Genomic DNA, 22816 nt, shown 5'->3' with positions numbered 1-22816 from the left:
GTCATTGATAATTTTAAGAAAGGCAAAGGTTGGGGCCGATGAGTTGAAACCTCAGACTCTAGTGCCTGTCAACCTTAACATGCCTTTCCTGACCCCAAAAATCTCCCCCCCTGCCTTTTTTCCAGCTCAAACTGAGTTTAGAAAACTTGCCCATCCCTGCCAAGCAGTTGAATTTTAGTTATACAGAACTGAAAATTATAGCCAACAGCAACAGGCTTCTTTGCTGTCAGAAGCACAGCTCGTAGAGTGCCTGGGACCCCTGTGGGAAGTGCTTTTTCTCTTGGTTTAAAATTGTCAAGTATGCTGTAAGTGTCCTCTTCTTAGGAGTTGTTTCGTCTTCCAATCTCTGGTAACTTGAGACGGAAGCTGTGGCTTTGTCAAAAGGAATAGCTGCTTTATCCTCCCTACTGTGTGGAGGTGCTCTACCAAGAGTAGGTGGAGAATGGCTGAGCTGCTCCAGGCAGTGCTTTCCTTTGGCTTACTGAACTTGGTACGCTTGAGAAACCCTCAGAATTAGAGCCGAGGATGTGGCATCGTTTCTCTCCCTGGTGTGTTCAGCTGCCTCTGCTTTCTTAACAGTGATGCTTGGTTTGAGTGGCACTGCCCATGTCTCTGAGAAGTTTATTGTGTGTGCTTCACCGGGTAGGGTTCTGGTGTTAGGGTTTCGTTGTGGTTCCTTCATCCCTACTGCTAGCGGTGAAGGAGGTTGAAGCTCTGGGTGAGACCCAGTTACTGACTGGGACTGTTAGTATTTAGTTCTTGTCCTTTAAAGGGCTTCAATGATGGGCTTTGCTATTAAGTAAAAGAAAATAGAGTCTCAAGTGTCTAGTGGGTAGATCCAGTTTGGAGTCCTTTTCCAGGAGAAAAGAATGGATGACGACAGAACTAGCAACAGAGGGAATGTTGTTGGTTCTGGTGCCAGCTTATCCATTGGCGAGAAAATAGGAGTGAGACCTCAAGGAGGTTGGACTTTGGGCCCTCTGCTCTTGGCTGCATATTCCCTTGTAAGCACTAGGCCAGTAATAGCCAGTCATATTTCTCTGATGAGGATCTTAGGCTAGTCCTTAGAGATCTAAAGAATACATTATTACTGAATTATGGAAAATGGCCTGCAGTCTGGAAGCACTTAGGCGCCTGGCTTTTTGAATTGGGACAGGCTGACTAGGGAGAAGTGAGGAGGGTAGGTTGTGGTGGGGAGAAGTGTGCTGCGGGTCTGTTTGCTTCCACTGATTTAGTTCTCAGGCTTTGCACCTTTTCCCCATCACATGCTGGATTTCAGTAACTTGGATATAGGGCTGAGGTTAAGTCGTTGCTGGGTCCAGCTCCTGTGAGACTCAGCACATTAACATCTTTATTTAGGCATGTTGCTTCCCACTTCCAGTGTCCTGTCAGTCTTCCGCCAGGGGTTTTGTAACCAGGTCTCACTCCCTCTACTAGTCTGTGAGAGGCTCAGCTCAGTGTGAGGTCCCATCTGCAGCCATTCCTCTCCAGTCTTTTCAGAACTCAGACTCCCTTTTCTGCCTTTGGGCCCTCAATACTTAGTCTCTTTCCTTTCATCTTTAACTTTTATTTTGAAATAATTCAGAGTTAGGTTTCCACAAAAATTATCTTGTTCAGCTTCCCATGCAGACGGTAATCTTCCTGGTGCTGGGGGTATTAAGAAACGAGGAAGTAGTGTCAAGTGGATCTTGCCAGCAGGTTTGACTTTTGGGCTTGTAGAAATTGTTTGGCCCTCAATCCTATGATGTTAGCAGTTAGAGCTTTAAGAGACCATTGAATTTAAAATTCCTAAATTTTTTTTTTGTGTGTGTGGTATGCGGGCCTCTCAATGTTGTGGCCTGTCCCATTGCGGAGCACAGGCTCCGGACGCGCAGGCTCAGCGGCCATGGCTCACGGGCCTAGCCGCTCTGCAGCATGTGGGATCCTCCCAGACTGGGGCAGGAACCCATGTCCCGTCCCCTGCATCGGCAGGCGGACTCACAACTACTGCGCCACCAGGGAAGCCCTAAAATTCCTAAATATTTTTGAGGGAGGAACAGAAGTATGTCAGAGGAGTTTGGGTCTGGAAATAGTGCTCTGTGGATGGATTGTGCTCTCTCAGCTCTTTGGATTGTCTTGGGGTTGTAGTGCTAGCATGAAGGGCTCCTTTAACATGAAGGATAATTGAGAGCCACCAGTGTGGGGATTGGAAACAGGAAGGGAGCTTGGACTACGTGGTTGAAGATAGGGGATTCCTTGTGTGTAGTGGGGAACTGACCTTTAGGCCATTCCCGGTAGAGAATGCCAAGGAGGGTGGGGTGGGTATGGGAAGAAGAAACTGAAGGGAAGCAGGAACCAGGCTTTCCAGGTAGCATTCTGCATGTGCACCTCAGGGTGGCAGTGTTGCACAATTGCACTGATTCCTTGTAGCTGTTCCGTGCAGGATCCTTAGGGCCTCACTGCAGCCTGCTTGAGGTAAGAACCTGTCAGATTTAGCTTGATGGCTGTTTTTTTTTTTTTTTTCCCTCCCCTCTTAAACCAGAATTTGAGGGGAAGCGGGCCCATCCTGTATACTCTTTCCCTGAGTGAAACGGCAGATCCCTCTGTGAGAAGGCTTCTGCAAACCTGTCACAGGCTGACTGAGGTGGCAGAGCCACATTCTCTCTATAGCAGCGTGTAAGTTGAATACGTACCTGAATTGCTTGGCAATGTGGTTAGCACGTCGGTTCTAACTCAGTGTGTATAGGTCCTGGTGGGGTGCTGCCACCTCTGGCGATGCTCTGAAGTTCTGCAGAGACTCCTTTTCTGCTAATTCCCCCCGTCATGTCTGGAAAGGGGAACTCAGTTTTGTACAAAACTGTTCATGTAGACAGTTTAAGCCAGGAGCTAAGAAAAAGGTCACTCGTGGAAGGCTGGGTCCTGGATGTGGGTTTTTGTTCTTATTAGCACAGGCCCAGCGGACATTACCTGTTGATCAGCTTGTGTTTTTTTTTTTTCAGTCTTGTGACGCTTAGAGGTTTGAGCAGAAAATGTTGTTTCAGACTGAGGAGCCTAAGCCATTGAGCAGCTAGGAACAGAAACATCCTGGAGATCACTGTTGACACCAATGTGTGCTCACTGTGAGCCAGTTGATTTTAGGTGATGAGCTGTGTCCTGTTATCCCTACTTTATAGATGGGATGCTGAGGTACAAACTGGCCTTAAGTCTCATAACTGGTGAGTGAGGTAGAGCAGGGATTTGAATCTGTCCTTTGGCTGCAGAAGTGTGTCCTTAACCAGTATGCTGTGGCTGGTAGAACTCTGAGCCTCACCCTTCTCCCCGCCTCCCCCACCAAATAAAAAGGAAAAAGAAAGCCCCCAAGAAGCCTTTCGACTTCGGGGAGCTGTTTCTTAGAACTGTGTCTTTTGCCTCAGGCTTGCACTAGTTTTTGTAGCTGCTCTGTTTGAGCATCTGCTGTGCAAGGAAGTGTTATGGCTCCATATCATTGAAGCATTAGGTTCCTATGAAGTGTAAAAAAAAAATCCTCTGTTAAGACAGTAGACACACACAGTAACTGATGTTATTTTTCACATGCAAGGCACTGTACAGAGGTTGAAAAGATGTCTTTTTGTGGGGGTCTAATGGGAGAGTCCTGTGTGGAAGTAGATGTGACAATATGGTTTGCTCTACCACAGGGAACCTAGGTGAAAATGCCACTGGAGCCCAGAGGAAGGCCCTCTCCGGGCATGCTAGGACAGGTGGGTTTCAAGGTATCCAGAGTTGGGATCAGCGTGCGGTAGGGCTGGGTGTATAAGTAGTGTTGAGATCTGGTGGTATGTGAAGAGGAAGGTAGGAGAGTTTGGATGGGGTTATTCAGGATCAGGTTGGAAGCGGGGCTTAGGTGTGCTAGTGTTAGAAGGGAGTCCATTTCCATCATCAGTTTTCAGTACTCAGGCCCTTTAAGGTGGTTGATGAGAAGCAGGGAGATCAGGAGGCCTGTTGTGGTAAGACATGAAGGCATAACGCCAGATGGGGGCAGTGAAGTTGAAAAGGAAGGTGTTTGGATGTAAGTTGGAAGACTGACTAAACTTTATGGAACATGCTGGTGTTTCTTGATTTCTGGTTAGGCTGCTGCTGTTGCCATATGTCGAGATACAGGGATAGTAAAAGGAAGACAACTTCAGTTTGGGAAATGGCAAGGTCCTTCAGAACATAAGTGAGCAAACACATCTCGGGGATTGAATGAGGCTTGGTTTATAAGATTTAAGAAGACTTGGTAGAAAAGGGCTGAGGGTAGAATGGGGAGCATCACTTATTTTATGGGGTATTTGGCCAAAGAAGATGAGCCCACGGGATCCTGAGTATTTGGGCTGATTCCCACTTTTGGGGAGGCTCAGTTTTCCTCCTGGAGTCCTAAATGGCATTAGGAGCAGTCCCATGTCACTGTAGCCTTGGCAGTGGTCATTAGCTTAGCTTTTTGGTAGCTTCCTCCTGCAGTGAACAACTTGTTTTCTCCTGTTGCTCTGGTGATCTGGTCATCAGAACAGGGAAGTGTTAGACTGTGTGGGGTGGGGGGAGGCGGATAAACACTGCATCTGTCAATTCTTTTGTCTAGGGAGGGTGTTCCAAGTGAAGCCTTCATACAGCTTTTCCATTCTGTGCTGGTCTATCATTGTGAACGGCACACTTGGTACCCTCGTATCTGGATCGCCGAGTCTGATGATCTGACTCCTAAGGATAGGATATCTGGCCTCCTTGGGGCCTGCCTGTTGCTTTGCATCTACCCCCTGCAGGCCAGAAAGAATTTGGGTGCAAAGTGTACTCAGGATGTGGTCCTAGAATCTGGTTCCCTAACAGCCTCTGGAAAGGCTCCCTAAGTGCTGTTTTGTGGAAATAAATACTCCTATTTTCTTTTGTGGGCACAATTTCATCAAGAGAGGGAACAGCTAGTAGAACTCATTTCCTGAAGTTGCTTTTGTGGTTGGCATGTTTTCTGGGCAGGGTGTAACCTGTAACCTCTTGGAGCGGGTGGGAGGGAGCAGAGGGAGTGACGCCTGCTGGTGTCGTGCCAGAAGGAGCCCTAGGGACACTCGGTGGCTTGTGCTCTTCCCTGCTTAGACAGTACTCTTGTCACTTCCCCTGAAAATTGCTCTCATTTTGCAATTTTTTTTCCTATGAAAAAGCGAAAGAGAAGCTTGGCAGACGAGTCTGTTTCTAAATGCATGTCAAGTCTGGCCCCCCACAGTTCCAGGCCCTTTGTACATATTTCTATTTTAATTTTTAGACCTTGGCCACAAGACTAACTTGTGTTCACAGGTCTCAAGGGCAGACCCTGTGGGGTGGCATTAAGGGAGCCACCAAATGGTGAGTGAGGGACCATTCCTTGGTGACTGAGGCAGGAAGGATGAAGTGTTTGGGGAGTCTGCTGCCCCAGGAACAGGCGGAGGCTAGAGCTTCATCTGAGCCACTGCGGCACTTGGATATGTAGCTCAGCTCCGCATGAGCTTCCAGGCTGGAAGTAGGAAGACACACCAAGTACAAGCTGGATTTTCATATGTATATTAAAAAAATCAGAGACTCCAGGTAAGATGGCTGGAACTGCCAGGGGTTGTCTGTGGGACCGCTGCTGGGGAAGATGCCTCAGCTCTGCGCCAGGTCGACCACCAGGTAGGGCTGGGTGTCCCTCAGGGCCTGGAGGAGCAGATCCTTGCAGGTCAGGTTCCAGGCTGGAGCAAAGCTGAAGAGCTTCCTCATCTTGTTAGGATTGGTGCGCTCCGCCCGCACTGCCTGGTACTGGTCCTCTGTCAGGACCTTCCCGTACAGGGCGTCCAGCACCCCATCCACGTCTGTGACCCGCGCAATGAGGGCCGCCCGATGCTGCTCCACAAAGTGCAGTGCTGGGGTGGGAGGGAGGGGAGGGGATGAGCTGGGACCAGGGTGGGTGCTGGAGCCTGTCCCTCTTGAACACTAGGCTTTCTTTAGAAATTGCCCTGAATGCAACCCTAAGTGGTGGGGTTCAAGGTGGGCATGCCACCAGGACTCTACCTATAGTGGGATGAGTTTAACTTTGTCTCCCTTTTTCCTCCCAACCAGGCTCGGGCCCTGGAGGTGTGTGAGTAGGTGGGTGGGAAGGGTTGGCCTAGCTTTGTGCTCTTCAGGTGCTCCTGGCCTTGGGACAAGAGAGAGGCTGTGCCAGGGGTACGGTGGGGCGGGGCTGGTGAGGTGCCCTGGTAGGTGAGGTTGGGCGTTGAAGGCTTTACCTGGCTTGGCTGCTGTCTGGGGAGGGGCCTTGATCCCGGCTGGCGTGGTTCCGGGGCCTGTAAGAAAATGTTGTGGTGTCTTCCAAGTGTTTCTGGGTTCGGGGGTCTCTTGGTCCGGAAGCCAAGGTCAGTACCAAGCGCGGGAAGCCTCCCCAGCAGGAGGATTTTATTAAAGGGTAGGAGAAACGGGAAGCGGAAGCTCCGAGAGGCGAACTTTTGGGTTGGGAGGAGGGTGTAGAGGGGATACTGGTCTGGACCTGTGTGGAGGGGGCGCACTCACCCTTGCGCAAGGTCTCCTGCAGCTGCTCCGCCACCTCCTGCATGCCGATGTTGCACAGCACGAGTACCGTGAGCTCGGCACTGTACGCCTCCAGATAGTAGCTGACGAGCTTGTCGGTGAGGTCCACAGCATCCATGGGCAGCAGCGTCCCCCGTGGGATGCGTCCGTAGCCTTCGCGCAGCGGCACTGAAAGCAGCTTCATCTTGAACTTCTTGAACTCGTCAGCGGTCAGGTTTTCTAGCGCATCCAGGATGGCATCACGCATGCACCCCATGGCTCCTGGGGTCCCCTGCCGCAGCCGCCGCTTCAGCTCGCTCAGGCAGTCTGCCAAGCAGGAAGTCTGCTCTGGGGCGGGGCCTGGAACTCCCCGCCTTCACTCCTGTCCCTGCCTCAGCTTTGCCCTTGGGTGTTAGGCTCCTGACTACCGCGTTTCTTCCCTTTCTCTCCTGGCCACCGGGGGGCGCCCAGATTGCATCCTTTGGCTGGTCTAAGAGGTGGGACCCAGGAGACCCGGTGGAAAAGGGCTCGTGGGTGGTGCCTGCCTCTCCAGGCTTGGACTAGGTAGCACAGATCAGGAACCTGGTTTATCGGAGCGCTAAGGCTTAGATTCGTGGAATTTTGGAACCCTGAAATCTCCATGTTTCCTTAAACCTTAGCATCCTCTCTCCCTGGCATAGGGTCAGAATCATAGAATCCTAACAGCCACGTAGCTCCCCAAATTCCACGGGTAGAGATTACTGTGTGTGCATTCTCTCTCCAAGCCTCAGTTTCCTTATCCATGAAATGGGGATAATAACACTCATTCACTTAGTAAATATTCCAGCATAACATGGGCTACCTGATGGTGCCTGAAACCTTGCCAAATGCTTCCTGGGAGAGCCAGGATTTGGTCCCCCAGGGACTGAATTTCTTGGGAAGTGATGACAAGAGACACTTGGAATGGTTGAGAAAATTCTTGACTGGAGGGAAGGTCATGGGAAGAGAGCTATTCTGGGGTCAGGGGGCTTGACCCAGAAGAGCAGATGAAAGGTGGTTTGGGTTGGTGTAGGTTGGAGTGGGATGGCGTGGGTTGGCGTTGGAGGCTAAGCTGTGCCCAGAATCCTTAATTTGCCCTTAACATGGCTGGGAAGGCCCTGCTGGTCTGCCCCTGTGCACCTCGCCAGCCTTGTCTTGCACCACACCCTGACCACACTCCATCTCTGAGTTCCAACCACACTGGCCTCTCTCAGTTCTTCAAATGTGCCAGGCTCCTTTGCTTCTCCAAGCCTTTGCACATGCTGTTCCCTCAGCCTGGAGCTCTCTTCCCTCACTCTTTGCCTGACAAACTCTCAAGACTTTAGGTCTTAAGTTAAATGCTACTTCCTCTGGGAGACCAGGTTTAGAATCCCTCCAGTTCAAAACACTTGCTACTGATTTGTAGCTCTTACAGCAATTGTGACTAAATTGTAACTGTGGGTATGTTTAGGCACCCACCTCCCCACTAAAACATGAGCTCTATGAGGGCAGGGACCTTGTCTGGTTCATTGCTGAATCTCCAGCATCAAGAGTGCCTGGGACATAGTAGGTACTCAGTGAAGGTTTGCTGAACGAAGGAATGACTGAGGCTGTGTTACCTGCAACATGTGTTCCAAAAGCTTCCAGCAGAGTAGCAGGGCCCTGCTCCCCATCCATGTGCGTGTTGCCCCACACAGGCTGGGTAGTACTATGTGCCAACATCCTTACCATGGGTGGCACTTGTGGCCCAGCGGCTACTATTCCCTGGCTCATGGCTGTTTATTATTGTGCCTCTTCACTGGTCTTCGTCCTTGCAGATTCTCCACGTCATTTTGTGCACTGTGGCCAGAAGGCTACATCTTCCTAGCCCACACATTGATGCTGTCCCTCCCCTGCTTGAAAACCTCCTGTGACCCCTCAGTGCCCCCAGAATCAAGTCTAAGCTCCTTGGCTTGGCCTTTTAAGTCCCTTGCCAGCTTCCTCGGCAGCACCTTCTACCCTGTGGGCCTCTGGACCTCGGCACGTGCAGCACCTGCTCTCTACTTGGCCTCTCTTCCCTCCTGGTCTGCTTGATGAGTTCCTGCCTGTCCTCCAACATGCATCAGGAGTCACTTTTTCTAAGAAATAGAAAAACTGAGCCCCTATGTGTAGGCTGTGATCCTTCACATGCCTTATTTCTAACCCTTACAACAGTCCCTTTGGGATAGGGAATAGTAGCCCTGTTGTACAAGTGAGAAGATTGAGGCTCAGAGAGGTTGAAGGACTTGCCCAGGGTCATATAGCTGAGGGATCATGCAGGTTGTCTGGTTAGCTTCTGAGTCTGGCCGCTGTCTACTCTTCCCAGTTGGCTTTACTGTCCTCTGTGCAAAATGAATTATTCCTTGGCCGTGTCGGCTGGATGCCCCTATGATGCCTTTCTCACAGTGTTTACCACACAATGTGTCTGGTCACTCTGCTTTCCTCACCAGACTGAGGACCCTTTCAGGTCCACAGCACCCAGCACAGGGCTTGGCACAGATCCAGCCTTGATAAGCTTTCATGAAATGACAAAAGAATCCTAGAATCTAGAATCATAGAAACCTGCTCTTTTCACATTTGTTGGAATCTTAGAAGCTGTGGGTGTTTGATCCATGGAATTTAAAAAGCGATTGCCTGATTCAAACCGCACCTCCCCAAAAGAGCAGGGATCCCCTTGGCCGTACATATGGCCATTTGACTGCATCTCTTGAATTCTTGTTTGGATGGGGTGGCCTTGGCTTTACGTAAAACCAACGTAACACATCTCAATGGAACTTTTGGGGCTGCAGGAAATTGCACACTGGGGAGTGTGTGTCATGACTAGGAGGTCTCCTCCTCACACCTGGCTTCCACAGGGCCCCTTCCCTTGTTCCTGCTTATCACCACCCAGGGCCCTTCGTCTTGGGCCCAGCTTGGCCCCTGGCACCTGACTCAGTCTCATTCCTGCTCACACACATTCATACTGAGACACAGAAGATCCGGCTGTGATTTTTCGCCTGACATGCCTCAGAGCACACGCTAGCACTTTGGTGTGATGTCACAGGGAGCCAAGGGACAAGGGGCTGGAAGTGCAGGAGCATCCTCTACTTGCAGTGGAAGCCTCACTCCTGCAGTGATTTCAGGCTGGAGGTCAGAGAGCACAAGTGACACCTTGTCGGGTGGACATGCTCTATTGAACCCACTGTAGACTCTCAACTCAGAAGGAGAATCTGTTTGATTCTAAAAAGATGTACTAACTATATATAAAATAGATAAACAACAAGGACCTACTGTATAGCACAGGGAACTATATTCAATATCTTGTAATACCTATAATGGAAAAGAATTGGAAAAAGAATATATATACACACACACACGTATAACTGAATCGCCTTGCTGTACACCTGAAACATTGTAAATCAACTACACTTCAATAAAAAATAAAAATTTACAAATTAGAAAAAAGATGTCCTAAGAACCTACTAGATGCCCAACCTCATGATAAGTGATGTGGGAGACTAATAATAGTAACGACAGCTTTCCTTTTTCAAATTTACTGTTCCAGGCACTGTGTTAAGCACTTAACATGCATAATCTCACTTAATTCTCCCAACAACCCCATGAGGTAAGTGTGTCTATCCTACCTCACAGAGGAGGAAACTGAAGTTTTCAAAAATTCCTCTGGAAGACTGCACTGGTAGTACATGAGGAAATACAGATGGAGCCACCTGACTCCTGGGCCCAAATTCCAACCTACGTCCTCAAAGTCCCACTCTCTGGCTTCAGAAATTGACAAATTGCTTGGAGAGATAATGTACATGGAAATGTATGCCTCCTCCAGACTGTCCGAATACTCCCTTAGGAGGGCAGATGTTGCAATACTAGGAATGATAACGTTAACTTCCTCCTCTTTGCAGAATGCTCAAGAAACTTACAAAGCACATTCAGAAGACTGTGGAATAGTGGGAAAAACAGGAGATGAGGGGTATCAGACCCACTCAGGTTTGATTCCCTGACCCTCTACCTCTTAGCTGTGTGACTCAGGGTGGTCACAGCCCTCTTCCGGGGTCTGCACTCGCCAGCGCATAGGAAATGAATGCTATGAGAAGGACAGTGGCTTCTCTAGGGTACCCTAGGGAGGTAGACTCAGAGCCAGCTCGTTCTTGGAGACTGCAGGGAGGTTTCCCCCTGCAGAGGTGGGGAATAGGAGCCCTGGGCAACTCTCTGGGAAGCTGTGGTAATCCCTTCTCCCTGGGCCCCCCTTTTCTGGGGGAAGTACTCCGAGTTCTGAGCTTTGACTCCTGGCAGGAAAAAACCTCCGGGTCTCCCCTCGGGCCCACCTTCTTGCCCCCTGGACTAGGCCAGACCAGTTGGTGGTGGTAAGATGCTTCCTGGGTGTGATCCGACACCTCTACCCCCCCAACGAGAGTAACTGATTGCTGGAGCCAGATTGCACCTCCTGGGGTCAGAAGACCATAGACTGCCAGGACATTGGGCAAGTCATTTAATCTCTTTATGCCTCATGACTTCCTGTTAAGATAGGGAAAATGATGGGGTTGTTATGAGGTTATAAATGAGGTTATGAGGCTATAAATGGATTGAGAATTGTGAAGTGCTTGGAACAGGCCTGGCACAGAGTAGGTGCTTTGGTCATTGTTAAAGTTTCTTAACATTCTTCAGTTTCCGAATCTGTGAAGTGGGGATGATGTTATTGACCTTATGGGGCTGTAGGGAAGGTTCATTGGAACAATTAGTAGTAATAATTGTAATAATATCAATCTCAACACTTATTGAACATTTTCTACGGGCCTGGCATTGTTCTAATAGCTTTCTATGAATTAGCTTGTTGAATCTTCCTAACGATCCAATAGTCTCGATAATAATCCTGACATGATCCCCATTTTCCAGATGAGAAAATCAGGTTGATCAAGGTCACACGATGAGGATAGAGCAGTCAAGATCTGAGCCTCGTGGTGGCAGTCACTGCTTCCGAAGTCCTTGGGTGCCAGCATGCGGTCCTTGCTGTTTATTTAGTATATTATCTAGTTTCATCCTCATAACAACCCTACAGGGATGGTATGATTAGCCTACTTATCCTTATATTGTAGCTGAAGATGCTGCAGCCCAAAAGGGTAGGTGATCTTTCTGGGGACACCCAGCATGAGTTTGTGACACCAGCATTCAGATCCTGCATCTGCAGGGGCCCCGATCGGGGGATTTCCGGCTTCTCTTTGCATTTATCTAATACAAGGAGTTCTCACCTCCCATGGCACTTATCACTCCAGCCGTTGGGAAGCTCTCCCTTAGGACAAGCTGAAATCTGCCCCCTCTGAGTTCTGGGCCTCAGCAATACTAGTCCTCACCTCCTCCTCCCCTGGACATGGTTTTGGGCCCCTTCTTGTCCCCCACCCTGCTGTAGATGATCTATGTCCCTTTCATGGGTCAGAGGTCAGATCTGGCCCATCTACAGAAAAGGATTGAGTTGAGTGTCACCTCCCTTTCCTGGGCACCCACTCCTAGTGACCAAAACCTTCAGCCCTAGACTGGTAGGGGTGGAAACTCCAGGTGAGATCTATATTCAGGATGTTGACTTTTTGAACTGAAATGAAGTGGCTAGTGGTTTCAGAGACCAGCTCCAGATGTGTTCTCATCTCCACCTGCCTCCTGTTTGGGGAAGTGGAACTTCTCTGGATTTCTCAGGGTTCTGGTAAAAAGCCCTATCTTCCTGAGACTCTTCATATAACCAGAATCCTTCATATAACCAGGATTAATTGCTCTAATCCTAAAGAATGATAAAACCTCACTTATCTCTTCCTGAGAGGCCCAAATCATTACAGCCTGAACAAAGTTCCTAGGTTAAGACCCCCAGGTGCCAGGGAGCCTGGAGCAGCTCCCTCAGCGGGCCAGCATGAAACATGCAAGAACTTCAACGGTTCAAGAAGGAATGAGCCCCAGAACTCAGAGACAAGTCATAAAAGCAGAGGTGTGCTAGGAGCTATCTGACTTCTGGGGAGATTTGTTTACTTGCCAAAAAGTTGGAGTAAGAAGATCTTTAAGGGGGGCTTCCCTGGTGGTCCAGTGGTTAAGACTCCACACTTCCATTGCAGGGGCCATGGGTTCGATTCCTGGTCAGGAGCTAAGATTCCTCATGTTGCAAGGCGTGGCCAAAAAAAAGAAGACTTTTAAGGAGGGAAGGGGGACAGCTGCTTCCTTCTCCTTTATAAGCAGGGAAAATAATTCTTCCTTGATTCTCACCTACGGGGTGTCTGGCTACTCTCATGGGACAATTGACCTGGCTCTTGTCGACGCTCAGACTAACAGAGATGGAGAGTGGTTGAGGGAGAAATGAACAAATCCAGGAAAAGGCTGAGAGGCCAGAAGAGGACAGAGTGAGTCTCTGTGTTTATTCATTCACTAAGTATTTACTGAGCACCTGCTGTGTGCCACAGACTTTGTTCAAAGTTGGAGATGAGCAGTGAACAAAATTTATATTCTGGTAGGAGGAGACAGACAAGAAACCAACAAGTAAAATATATCATGCGTCAGATCGTGATAAATGTTATGGAGAAAAATAAAAAGGGGAAGGGAGATGTGAGATTTAAAATCAGGGAGGTAGGAAAAGCCCCACTGAAAAAGTGACATGGGGTAAAGATCTGAGGGAGGAAGGGGAGGCAGCCACGAAATAACTGGGGTTTGAAAGAGTGTTCCAGGCGGAGGGGAGAGAAATGCAAAGGTCGAGGCAGGAGTGAGCAGAGGGAGAGGTGAGTGGGCCTCTCACTGTTGTGGCCTCTCCCGCTGCGGAGCACAGACTCCGGACGCGCAGGCTCAGCGGCCATGGCTTACGGGCCCAGCCGCTCTGTGGTATGTGGGATCTTCCCGGACCGGGGCACGAACCCGTGTCCCCTGCATCAGCAGGCGGACTCTCAACCACTGCGCCACCAGGGAAGCCCCTAGGACTTTGGTTTTTAAATTGAGATTCGAAGGATAAGCCTTGAGGCTCTCGGCTGCAGGCTCTGGATCTAGCTCATTCATTTATTCAGCTGTCCCTCTATCACTCATCTTCGAAGCACTTAGGGAGGTCCACTTTGCCCCACAGCTTGTGCTGAGCACTGGAGACACCAACAGGGAAAAGGCTCTCCCCTCAGCCCTGCAGGAATAAAAACTTTCAGGGTTGGGGGAGGTTCTATTCTCCCGAATGTGGAAATAATACTGCCAGTGTGACTTTGGAGAGCCTTAACCCTGGGGAATAAGTGGGTGACAAGCTGGGGAGGGGGCCACAGGCAGGGAACGGGGGAGGCTGGAGAGTGCGGAGGCTGGGGTGAGGGAGAAAGAGGAGACTCCCTTCCATCATGTTTCTGTCTTTTCCGTGGTATGAGAGGCCCTGTCTCTGCTGGCTCTGAGCTCTGGCTCCAGGCTCGGCAGGGGAGAGGACAGTGGGATGGGCCAGGACAGGTGGCCTTGACATGTGATGCTTGTCCGCTGACAGCTCAGTCCTCACTTTTAGAACGGTTTCCAGAAGTGATGGAAGGGGATGGGCAGGGCAGCTAAATATAGTCCTGGGGCCAGAGCTGTCTGGGAGGGTCTGTCTGCTATTCAATGCGGGCCCATCACCCGTGGTGTCCGTTGTCCTCGGTCTGAGCTCGGTGCTTCCTTCTCACCTGTCTTCAGACACAGATCTGACCCACCTACAGTTAGGCCTGACCTTGACTGGGCCTCTTGCAAGTCTCTTTCTGTCCAAGATCTCCAACCAGACCTGTGAGTCCTGCGGGTCCTGCCGGCCTGGGGATATGGAGGAGGGGAGGGCTGCGGGCCCTGGAGAGGTGAGAAGAGGGGAGGGGGGGGGGGCGCTGGAGAATCTGGGGTTGGGGCTGAGGCCTGGGGCTAAGTCGGGGGAAGGACAGTGGGTAAGACCGTGTTTGCAACCCAGCCTCGTGTTTAGGAACTGGGATTGAGACCGGGTCCCTGATAGGGGCTATTTGGGGGGCCGGGGCTGAGAACCGCAGTTGAGGCTGCCTTTGGGACTGAGAGGGAGTCCCCTTCCCTCCCTTGGCCGGAACCAGAGTCCCTTCTTGTTTGAGATGAGAGGCTTCTATAGGCTGGGGCTCCTCCCTGCGGGGCTGCCAACCCGGCGCGGGGCTGCCAACCCGGCCTGGGGCTGGGGCTGGCCCGGGATTGTGGCTCCGCTGAGCCTCCCTGACCGACACCTCCTTACCCAGGCCCGCAATGTCGGCTGCACCCGGCCTCCTGCACCAGGAGCTGTCCTGCCCGCTGTGCCTGCAGCTGTTCGACGCGCCCGTGACAGCCGAGTGCGGCCACAGCTTCTGCCGCGCCTGCCTGGGCCGCGTGGCAGGGGAGCCGGCCGCGGACGGCACGGTGCTCTGCCCGAGCTGCCAGGCACCCACGCGGCCGCAGGCGCTCAGCACCAACCTGCAGCTGGCGCGCCTGGTGGAGGGGCTGGCGCAGGTGCCGCAGGGCCACTGCGAAGAGCACCTAGACCCGCTGAGCATCTACTGCGAGCAGGACCGCGTGCTCGTGTGCGGCGTGTGCGCCTCGCTCGGTTCGCATCGCGGCCACCGCCTGCTGCCCGCCGCCGAAGCCCATGCGCGCCTCAAGGTGCGGGGCCGGGCGGCCTCCGGTGGGGGGTGGGGGCGGATGGGGTTGTTGGACGGGTCGGGGCCGGGCCGATCGGGCCTCTTGAGCTTCAGGGCCCGGGGCGCCTGGAGTTGCCAGGTACGCGGGCAGGGCGGGGCGGCTAGGGAATGGGGTTGCTGATGAGCTCAAGGCGGAGCTTGGCGGAGACCCGAGCCTTGAAGAGGCGCTCGGAGACCGGCCTCGGCGAGATAGGCGCGCCAGCTGGAGCGCGCCGGAGATGCGGGGGACTCAGCCATAGGGAGGAGTCTGCGGAGCCGGAGGCTGAGCGAGGACTGAGTCGGTGCCCGCGGCCCAGGCGCGCAGGCTCTGCTGCTGGGCACAGGCCCGGGTAAGAGGGGCGGGGCTGGCCGGGGGGGGCGTGGTGCTGGGCGGGGCGGGCACACAGCTGCTGGGCGGTGGCCCCCCCTGCGCCCCTGGAGCAGCAGAGCTTGTGCGGGCCTGACCGTCATCAGATGTGGCCTAATCCAAGGGGACCCGGGAGGCCAAGGCACGCCTGGGGACGCACCTCTGTGCACAGGCCCAGGTTGGCACCGAGACCCAAGTCCAGGCTGTTATTGTGATTGGAGCTGGAAGTTCCGAACGCTTCCAGAGCCCACACACAGTTGTGCGCCCCGAGGTTGGCGATCTCCATGGAAGCCCAGCAAAGACACCCAGACATTGGCAAATGGGGACACAGGCACACGCTGGCTCAGCTGTCATACGTATGGCAAATCACACGCATGCAGCTACGGGAGGGTTTAGGTATACACAGGCCCGAGGAGGTCTGTCATGAAGCATTTATAGGGTCGTTGGAAGAATAAACGACAGGTGCAGGGGCGGGAGGAGGCGGGGTCTGGAGGCGTGGAGCGGTGCTCCGTCGCCGTCTCCGCGGTGCAGAAACTGCTAGCGTCTTCTCGCGCTGCTGTTTGGGGGGGTGGGGGGGTGGGTAATCTTTGCCCACAAACATCAGCGTTGCAATGCACTTCTCCTTGGCTCCAGACTCCTAGAGGGGGTAGACCCCGCCCTGAGGCTGGTATTCGAGGGCCCCATTCTCTCCCAGGGGCCCAAGTTCACCGAACCTCCGGCTTCAGCCTAGCACAGTCCAGCTCGGTGCTGGCTGGTGGTCCCTAACCCAGTGCAGGAGCCTCCTCCGCCCAGGAGCCCTCCCTACCCAGGCTCACCTCTGCTGATAACCACAGAACTCCCATCCTTATCCATCTTTATCTGTGAAGAGAGAACAGAGTCTGTGAAATGGGACAGGGCAGCAGGCAGCCCAGGAGCCTCCAGGGGGCAGGTGGGGTGGGATACAGTCTGCCAGGGCCTGTACCAGCCCAACCCTAAGCCGCAGAGAGGGGCTGGCTGGAGGTCTCAAATGGGGATCCCTGGAAGGAGCCTGAAGGAGAAGCGGGGCAGGAAGCCTGGGGTGGGACTGAACACCTGGGTCCTTGGGGAGGAAGAGGGGCTGGGTCCAGAGACCATGTGCCAGACCCAAGTATGGTTGAATGGGATCTGCCGGGTGAGGGGGACACTCACACCCCCCTGAAGCCGTGCTGCCTCCTCCTGCACGCCTCGGAGTAGGAGACAAGCCTGTCGGTAAGATCCACCACACGCCACGTCGTGGAGCACTGCTCCCCACACCTCCTCACTGCGGGATGTTCCGAAAGTCTCTGTGCAGCCCCCAGCTTCTAGGGTGGCATTGTGCTTGGTCCCCATGGCTCAGCCCTTCTGCCCATGAACCTCGGATGGCTGAGAGCCACCAGGCCCACCCTGTCCTGCAGCAGGCAGGGCTGTGGCCCTGCAGGACGTCTGGGGCAGGAGACGGACCTGGCGGCTGGCCACGGGAGCCCATGGTACAATTCCAGTGGGGATTCATCAGCAAACAGTGCTTAGAGGGTCTCCCAGCTTCCTTTAGGGGGAGGTGGGAAGGAGGCTGCCAATTTGTCACAACCAGAGGTGAGGTGGGGATGACTGTTCCCATTCTGCAGAAGACCAAACTGAGGTTGGAAGCCATGGAGGCATGGCTGATTCCAGGGCCATGGGTCTGATTCCAGGGCCGTGCACCTCCCAGCAAACAGTGGCTTTGGCTGGAGGTATAGGAACTCCCCTACACCTGCATTTCAGGAATCACAAACTGACAGACCTAGGGTAGGAGCTGACCCACAGATATGTTTGGTTCATTCATGCAGAAGACATTTTTATTAAAATGTCTACCCCAAGAGCCCACCGGTGTGTGGGGAGGCTGATTAGGGCGTTTTGCTAAGGTTCTGCTTTTAAGGATAGGGTGAAGGCCAGGAATAGGAGGAGGCTGCATTTCTTCTTTTCACATCCTCTGCTCACCACTGAAACCTGCTGTGTGCAAAGCCCCTGCCCCTCCAGTGGAGGAGACCAAACCACATTTGTGATTATCATCCTCACAGAGACCTGTGCTGGGGGGCTGTCTGCTGAGGGGATGGAATCAGGGAAGGAAGGCAAGGCTAGGGAGGACTTACCTAGCCAGACCACAGGAGGGTGAAGCATTCTAGACCTCAGAACCAGTACCGGCAAGGGCTTGAGACCAGCGAGCGTGTATGGTAAGATGCCAGCCTGGCTGGAAGAGAAGCTGGTGCTGAGGCTGAGCCAGAGGGAGCAGGTTAAGTGGGGGAGGTGGGCAGCAGCATCACTTCTTTATGTCTCACCCCCCAGACGCAGCTCCCACAGCAGAAGCTGCAGCTGCAGGAGGCATGTATGCGGAAGGAGAAGAGCGTAGCTGTGCTGGAGCATCAGCTGGTGGAGGTGGAGGTGAGGGGCTCCGCGCAGCAGAGCCCGGGGACTGGGGGTCTAGGCTGGGGGTTCCCGGCTAAACGTTTCTGTCTGTCTGTCCCCACAGGAGACAGTGCGTCAGTTCCGGGGGGCCGTGGGAGAGCAGCTGGGCAAGATGCGGCTGTTCCTGGCTGCACTGGAGGGCTCCTTGGACCGTGAAGCTGAACGTGTACGGAGTGAGGCAGGGGTGGCCTTGCGGCGGGAGCTGGGGAGCCTGAACTCTTACCTGGAGCAGCTGCGGCAGATGGAGAAGGTGCTGGAGGAGGTGGCAGACAAGCCACAGACTGAGTTCCTCATGGTGAGCGCTGGGTGGCTTTCCTCTCTGCGCCTCAGCCAGGGTTCAGGTCTCAGAGACCTCATTCCATTGTCAGGCAGGGACCCCTGAGGTCCAGAGAGGGGCAGGGGAGAGCCAGTGTCACACACTGAGGAGGGGTGCACCCCAAGATGGCCATTATGGTTGTTTACGTTGGGCACTGCGCAAGGACACTATATCTAAGTGGGCACCATTCATATCATAGATATTGTAGGTCTGCATGTTTATTAGGACAATGTTTTTACCAGGTGGAATTAGTTTCTTGAGGAAGGGGGTACTTTATTCATTTTTTAAATTAAAAAAATGATTTGTATTTATTTTATGTTTGGCTGGATTGGGTCTTCGTTGCTGCTCGCAGCTTTCTCTACTTGTGGCGAGCGGGGGCTACTGCTCGTTATGGTGCGCGGCCTTCTCATTGCAGTGGCTTCTCTTGTTGCTCTAGGCATGTGGGCTCAGTAGTTGTGGCTCGCAGGCTCTAGGGCTCAGGCTTAGTGGTTGTGGCGCACGGGCTTAGGTGCTCCGCGGCATGTGGGATCTTCCCGGACCAGGGCTTGAACCCGTGTCCCCTGCATTGGCAGGCGGATTCTTAACCACTGGGACATCAGGGAAGTCCCAGGAGGGTACTTTTTTCTAATTCACACAGAGGTAAAAGGCTAAGGGCGACCTTGAATTCTGGGTTTCTTTTGTCTTCTCTTCCTGGTCCCACACTTAGCATTTCTGTGGTCCATCCCACCCTCAGAAGTCCCCAGTGTCCCCACTGCCTGCTCAGCTCCATTCTCTTTTTCTCTCTTTCCAGAAATACTGCCTGGTGACCAGCAGGTGAGATCAGCCTGGCCCTGCCCCCTTTCCCACTTTGCCCTTTCCTGCCAGGGACACTGGCTGGCTCACCCTCTACTCGCATTCAGTCCACTGCGATTCCCCTGCACTTTGTGTGGATGTAGAAAAGAACCCAACCCGTCCTTCTCCTCAGGGACCTCCCAGACTGGTCCTGGAGACAGACAGGGACACAGCACACAGGAATCACTCAGTGCTGCTGTGGAGGGGAGGGGGTGGCCAGGGCAGGTTTTCCGGAGGTGTGCATTGTAGAGTTGGATGCTGAAGGAGTGAACAGGAGTTGGCTAGGTTAAAGAGTTGGTGGAAGAGCATTGCAGGCAGGGGGAACAGCGGTGCAAACCGCTAAGAGGGAGAGAAGATGAAGCTGGTGAGGCAGGAGGGGCCCAACTGTGAAGGGCGGAGGAGCTGGACCTTATCCTAACAGAAGGCTTTAAAAAAATTCTAGTAAAATATTCATAACATAAAATTTACCATTTTAACCTTTTTTTTTTTTGTTTTTGGCGCGGCTTGTGAGATCTTAGTTTCCTGACCAGGGATCGGCAGTGAAAGCACAGAATCCTAACTACTGGATCACCAGGGAATTCCCCATTTTAACCATCTTTTTTTAGTGTACATTTTAAGTTCAGTGGCATTAAGTACATTCATGTTGTTGTGTAACCATCACCGCCATCCATCTCCACAACTTTTTCATCTTTCCCAACTGAAACACCAACAGAGGAGTTTTAAGCCAGGATGTGATGTGGTGGGGCTGGTGTGGGGGGGACCCTGGAACTCCACCGCAGCACGCATCCTCCTCTTTTCTGGGTACTCCCGCTTGCCCTCCCCCAACCCCGTGCCTCCTCCAGGAAGTCCCTTTGCACACACCTCCCCCCCCTCCCCCACCAGGCTGCAGAAGATCCTGGCAGAGTCACCACCACCTGCCCGTCTGGATATCCAGCTGCCCGTCATCTCAGATGACTTCAAATTCCAGGTGTGGAGGAAGATGTTCCGAGCTCTGATGCCAGGTACTGGGAGGGTCTCGCTCTGGGTTTGCGTTTGTAACTGTGTGGTTGATGGGAGGCTCCGGCCACATGCAGAGAGGCCTCCCAATCCCAGCTGGGGAGGTCATCCAAGAAGGGCCCACTGCCCCTTTCCCTTGGGGTTTCCCTGCACCTTCATAACCTGTGCTCAGAGAGGGATCTGAGAGGGCATGGGGTTTTCAGGTGGGTGACTGACATGGTGAGGACACTGCTTACTGAAAGGATGTTGCTGCCGGCAGCAGGGGAGGCTGGGGCCCGGGTTTGAGCCCTGCGTGATCCTTGGCCCGTCCCTGCCCCTGTTGGCCAGTGGAGATGATGATCCCTGCTAACTGGGGGCTGAGGACCTGCAGCAATGGAATCCTGCGGTCAGACACTGACTCTGGCCTGTGGCTGGGGAGGCCCAAGGGCTCAGCCTCCTCTCCCCAATAGCTAAAGCACATTGGGGTGCTGCAGGTTACAGGCTCCAGGACACGTACACAAGGCTGGTGCAGCCCTCACTTGTGGGAATGGAGGGACCTCCATTTTATCCAAGAGAAGACTAAGGCCCAGAGACTGGATCAAGGCTGAGGTCACACAGTGGGGCGAGGTAGGGACTTGCCTAGGACCGGGCTTCCTGAGCATCTCCTGCTCTGGGGCCTTAGACGGCAAGTGACATGCCTTGTATCAACTTACTCCTGCCCACAACCCTGGAAGGAGGCAATTACGGCCTCGTTTTACAGCTGAACTGTCTGAAGCCCTGAGAGGTGTGGTCTTTGGCCCCCACCAGTAAGCAGAGAGGGGCTCACTTCCCAGAGATGCCGGGAGGATTAGAGGAGACCAAGCTGGCCCACAGGTGGGTGGGCAGAAGGCTCGCGGGAGCCACACCCGCAGGGCCTGACCCTCTTCCCTCCGGTGGCAGCGCTGCAGGAGCTGACCTTTGACCCGAGCACGGCCCACCCAAGCCTGGTGCTGTGTGCCTCGGGCCGCCGTGTGGAGTGCTCGGAGCAGAAGGCGCCGCCGGCCGGAGAGGACCCGCGCCAGTTCGACAAGGCCGTGGCGGTCGTGGCGCATCAGCTGCTCTCCGAGGGCGAGCACTACTGGGAGGTGGAGGTGGGCGACAAGCCGCGCTGGGCGCTGGGCGTGATCTCGGCCCAGGCCAGTCGCCGCGGCCGGCTGCAAGCGGTGCCCTCGCAGGGGCTCTGGCTGCTCGGGCTGCGCGAAGGCAAGATCCTGGAGGCTCACGTGGAGGCTAAGGAGCCCCGTGCCCTGCGCACCCCCGAGAGGCGGCCGACGCGCATCGGGATCTACCTGAGTTTCTGCGATGGCGTCCTCTCCTTCTACGACGCCAGTGACCCCGACGCACTCGAGCTGCTCTTCGCCTTCCATGAGCGCCTGCCCGGGCCTGTGTACCCCTTCTTTGACGTGTGCTGGCACGACAAGGGCAAGAACACTCAGCCGCTGCTGCTCGTGGGGCCCGACGGCGGTGGCGAGGCCTGAGCCACCCGCCGGGTTTGGGGAGGGGTGCAGGGCCCTGCCGGCCTGGAAGGAGAGACGGGTCGGGTTGCCGGGCTTGAAGGCAGGGCGGAGGGGATTGGGGACGGGGGACTCCAAGCGTTCTGAGAACTTTGGGGTTGACATGAACAGGGGACTGCCAGCCAGGGGTTGGGGTGGTGGTGGGAAAGGGAGATCTGAAGTCAGGTCAGTGGGGGAACTCCACTTGGGGAACCAGGAAAGCCCAAGGGTTCCGGGAAGAAACAGATTGGGGAAGGGTCAGGGGACTTGGGGAGAATTGCGGGGAGGAGCTGGAGAACTCTGTAGAGCAGCGGTCCGCAACCTTTTTGGCACCAGGGACCGGTTTCGTGGAAGACAATTTTTCCACGGATGGGGGTTGGGGGCGGGGGTGTGGGGGATGGTTCAGGCGGTAATGCCAGCGATGGGGAGCGCAGATGAAGCTGCGGCTGGCTTGCGTGCAGCCCACCTCCTGCTGTGCGGCCCCGGTTCCTAACGGGCCACAGACTGCCACTGGTCTGTGGCCCTGGGGGTTGGGGAGCCCTGATGTAGAGTAAGGAGCCCCTGCAGGCTCACACTCTGCTCCCCCTTGGGGGCCTCCACTGCCAGGGTCCAGACTCACTGTAGCAATCACTCACTGTCCTTCCACTTAGTGATTCCCCAACTGGAGCATGCATCAATATCACCTTTTCAAAGCACCTAACAGTTCTGGTTCAGTACACCAGGGCAGGTCAAAAATGTGCCTTTCTAACAAGTCTGCAGGGGGTGCTGATGCTACAGGTCACAAGCAGGATCACACCGGAAGCATTGCTGACTTAGGTAGCCCTCCTTCTGTTCAGTCAGCTCTCTGTTATAGAGAGTCAGTTATCACATAGCTATCAGCTATGAGGCATGGAAGACCCAAAACATATTCCTCCATGCAACAGCTGTTTAAAAACTGCAAGAGGGCTTCCCTGTGGAAGCCCTTAACAGTGGTTAAGAATCCACCTGCCAATGCAGGGGACACGGGTTCGAGCCCTGGTCCGGGAAGATCCCACATGCCGTGCAGCAACTAAGCCTGTGCGCCACAACTACTGAGCCTGTGCTCTAGAGCCTGTGAGCCAGAACTACTGAGCCCGCGCGCCTAGAGCCTGTGCTCTGCCACAAGAGAAGCCACCGCAATGAGAAGCCCACGCACCGCAACGTAGAGTAGCCCCTGCTCGCTGCAACTAGAGAAAGCCCGCGCTCAGCAACGAAGACCCAA

General features: G+C 53.8%; 2 protein-coding genes across 3 annotated transcripts; one reads left to right on the top strand and one right to left on the bottom strand.

Moving 5' to 3' along the window:
• Positions 1–5369: 5369 nt before the first annotated feature.
• LOC112399310 (apoptosis-associated speck-like protein containing a CARD) lies at positions 5370–13239 on the bottom strand. Of its 2 annotated transcripts, none has more exons than XM_024744411.1 (3): positions 6499–13239; positions 6219–6275; positions 5370–5649 (listed from the first exon to the last, which is right to left on the bottom strand). In XM_024744411.1, the coding sequence occupies exons 1-3, from the start codon at positions 6770–6772 to the stop codon at positions 5414–5416; spliced, it is 567 nt and encodes a 188-aa protein (XP_024600179.1). In that variant the 5' UTR covers positions 6773–13239; the 3' UTR covers positions 5370–5413. The 2 variants fall into 2 exon arrangements, with proteins under 2 accessions (XP_024600179.1, XP_024600176.1); XM_024744408.1 differs by having other exon boundaries at positions 5495–5855; positions 6499–9787.
• Positions 5405–21912, top strand: TRIM72 (tripartite motif containing 72). Its single transcript, XM_024744417.1, has 8 exons — positions 5405–5541; positions 14158–14244; positions 14706–15102; positions 17803–17898; positions 17987–18217; positions 19029–19051; positions 19952–20070; positions 20984–21912. The coding sequence occupies exons 1-8, from the start codon at positions 5513–5515 to the stop codon at positions 21559–21561; spliced, it is 1560 nt and encodes a 519-aa protein (XP_024600185.1). The 5' UTR covers positions 5405–5512; the 3' UTR covers positions 21562–21912.
• The last annotated feature ends 904 nt before the right edge of the window (positions 21913–22816 follow it).

Source organism: Neophocaena asiaeorientalis, unplaced genomic scaffold, assembly GCF_003031525.2.
Source record: "Neophocaena asiaeorientalis asiaeorientalis breed wild unplaced genomic scaffold, Neophocaena_asiaeorientalis_V1.1 scaffold91, whole genome shotgun sequence".
Taxonomy (NCBI): Eukaryota; Metazoa; Chordata; class Mammalia; order Artiodactyla; family Phocoenidae; genus Neophocaena; species Neophocaena asiaeorientalis.
This window is presented reverse-complemented; position numbering and strand designations above follow the sequence as displayed.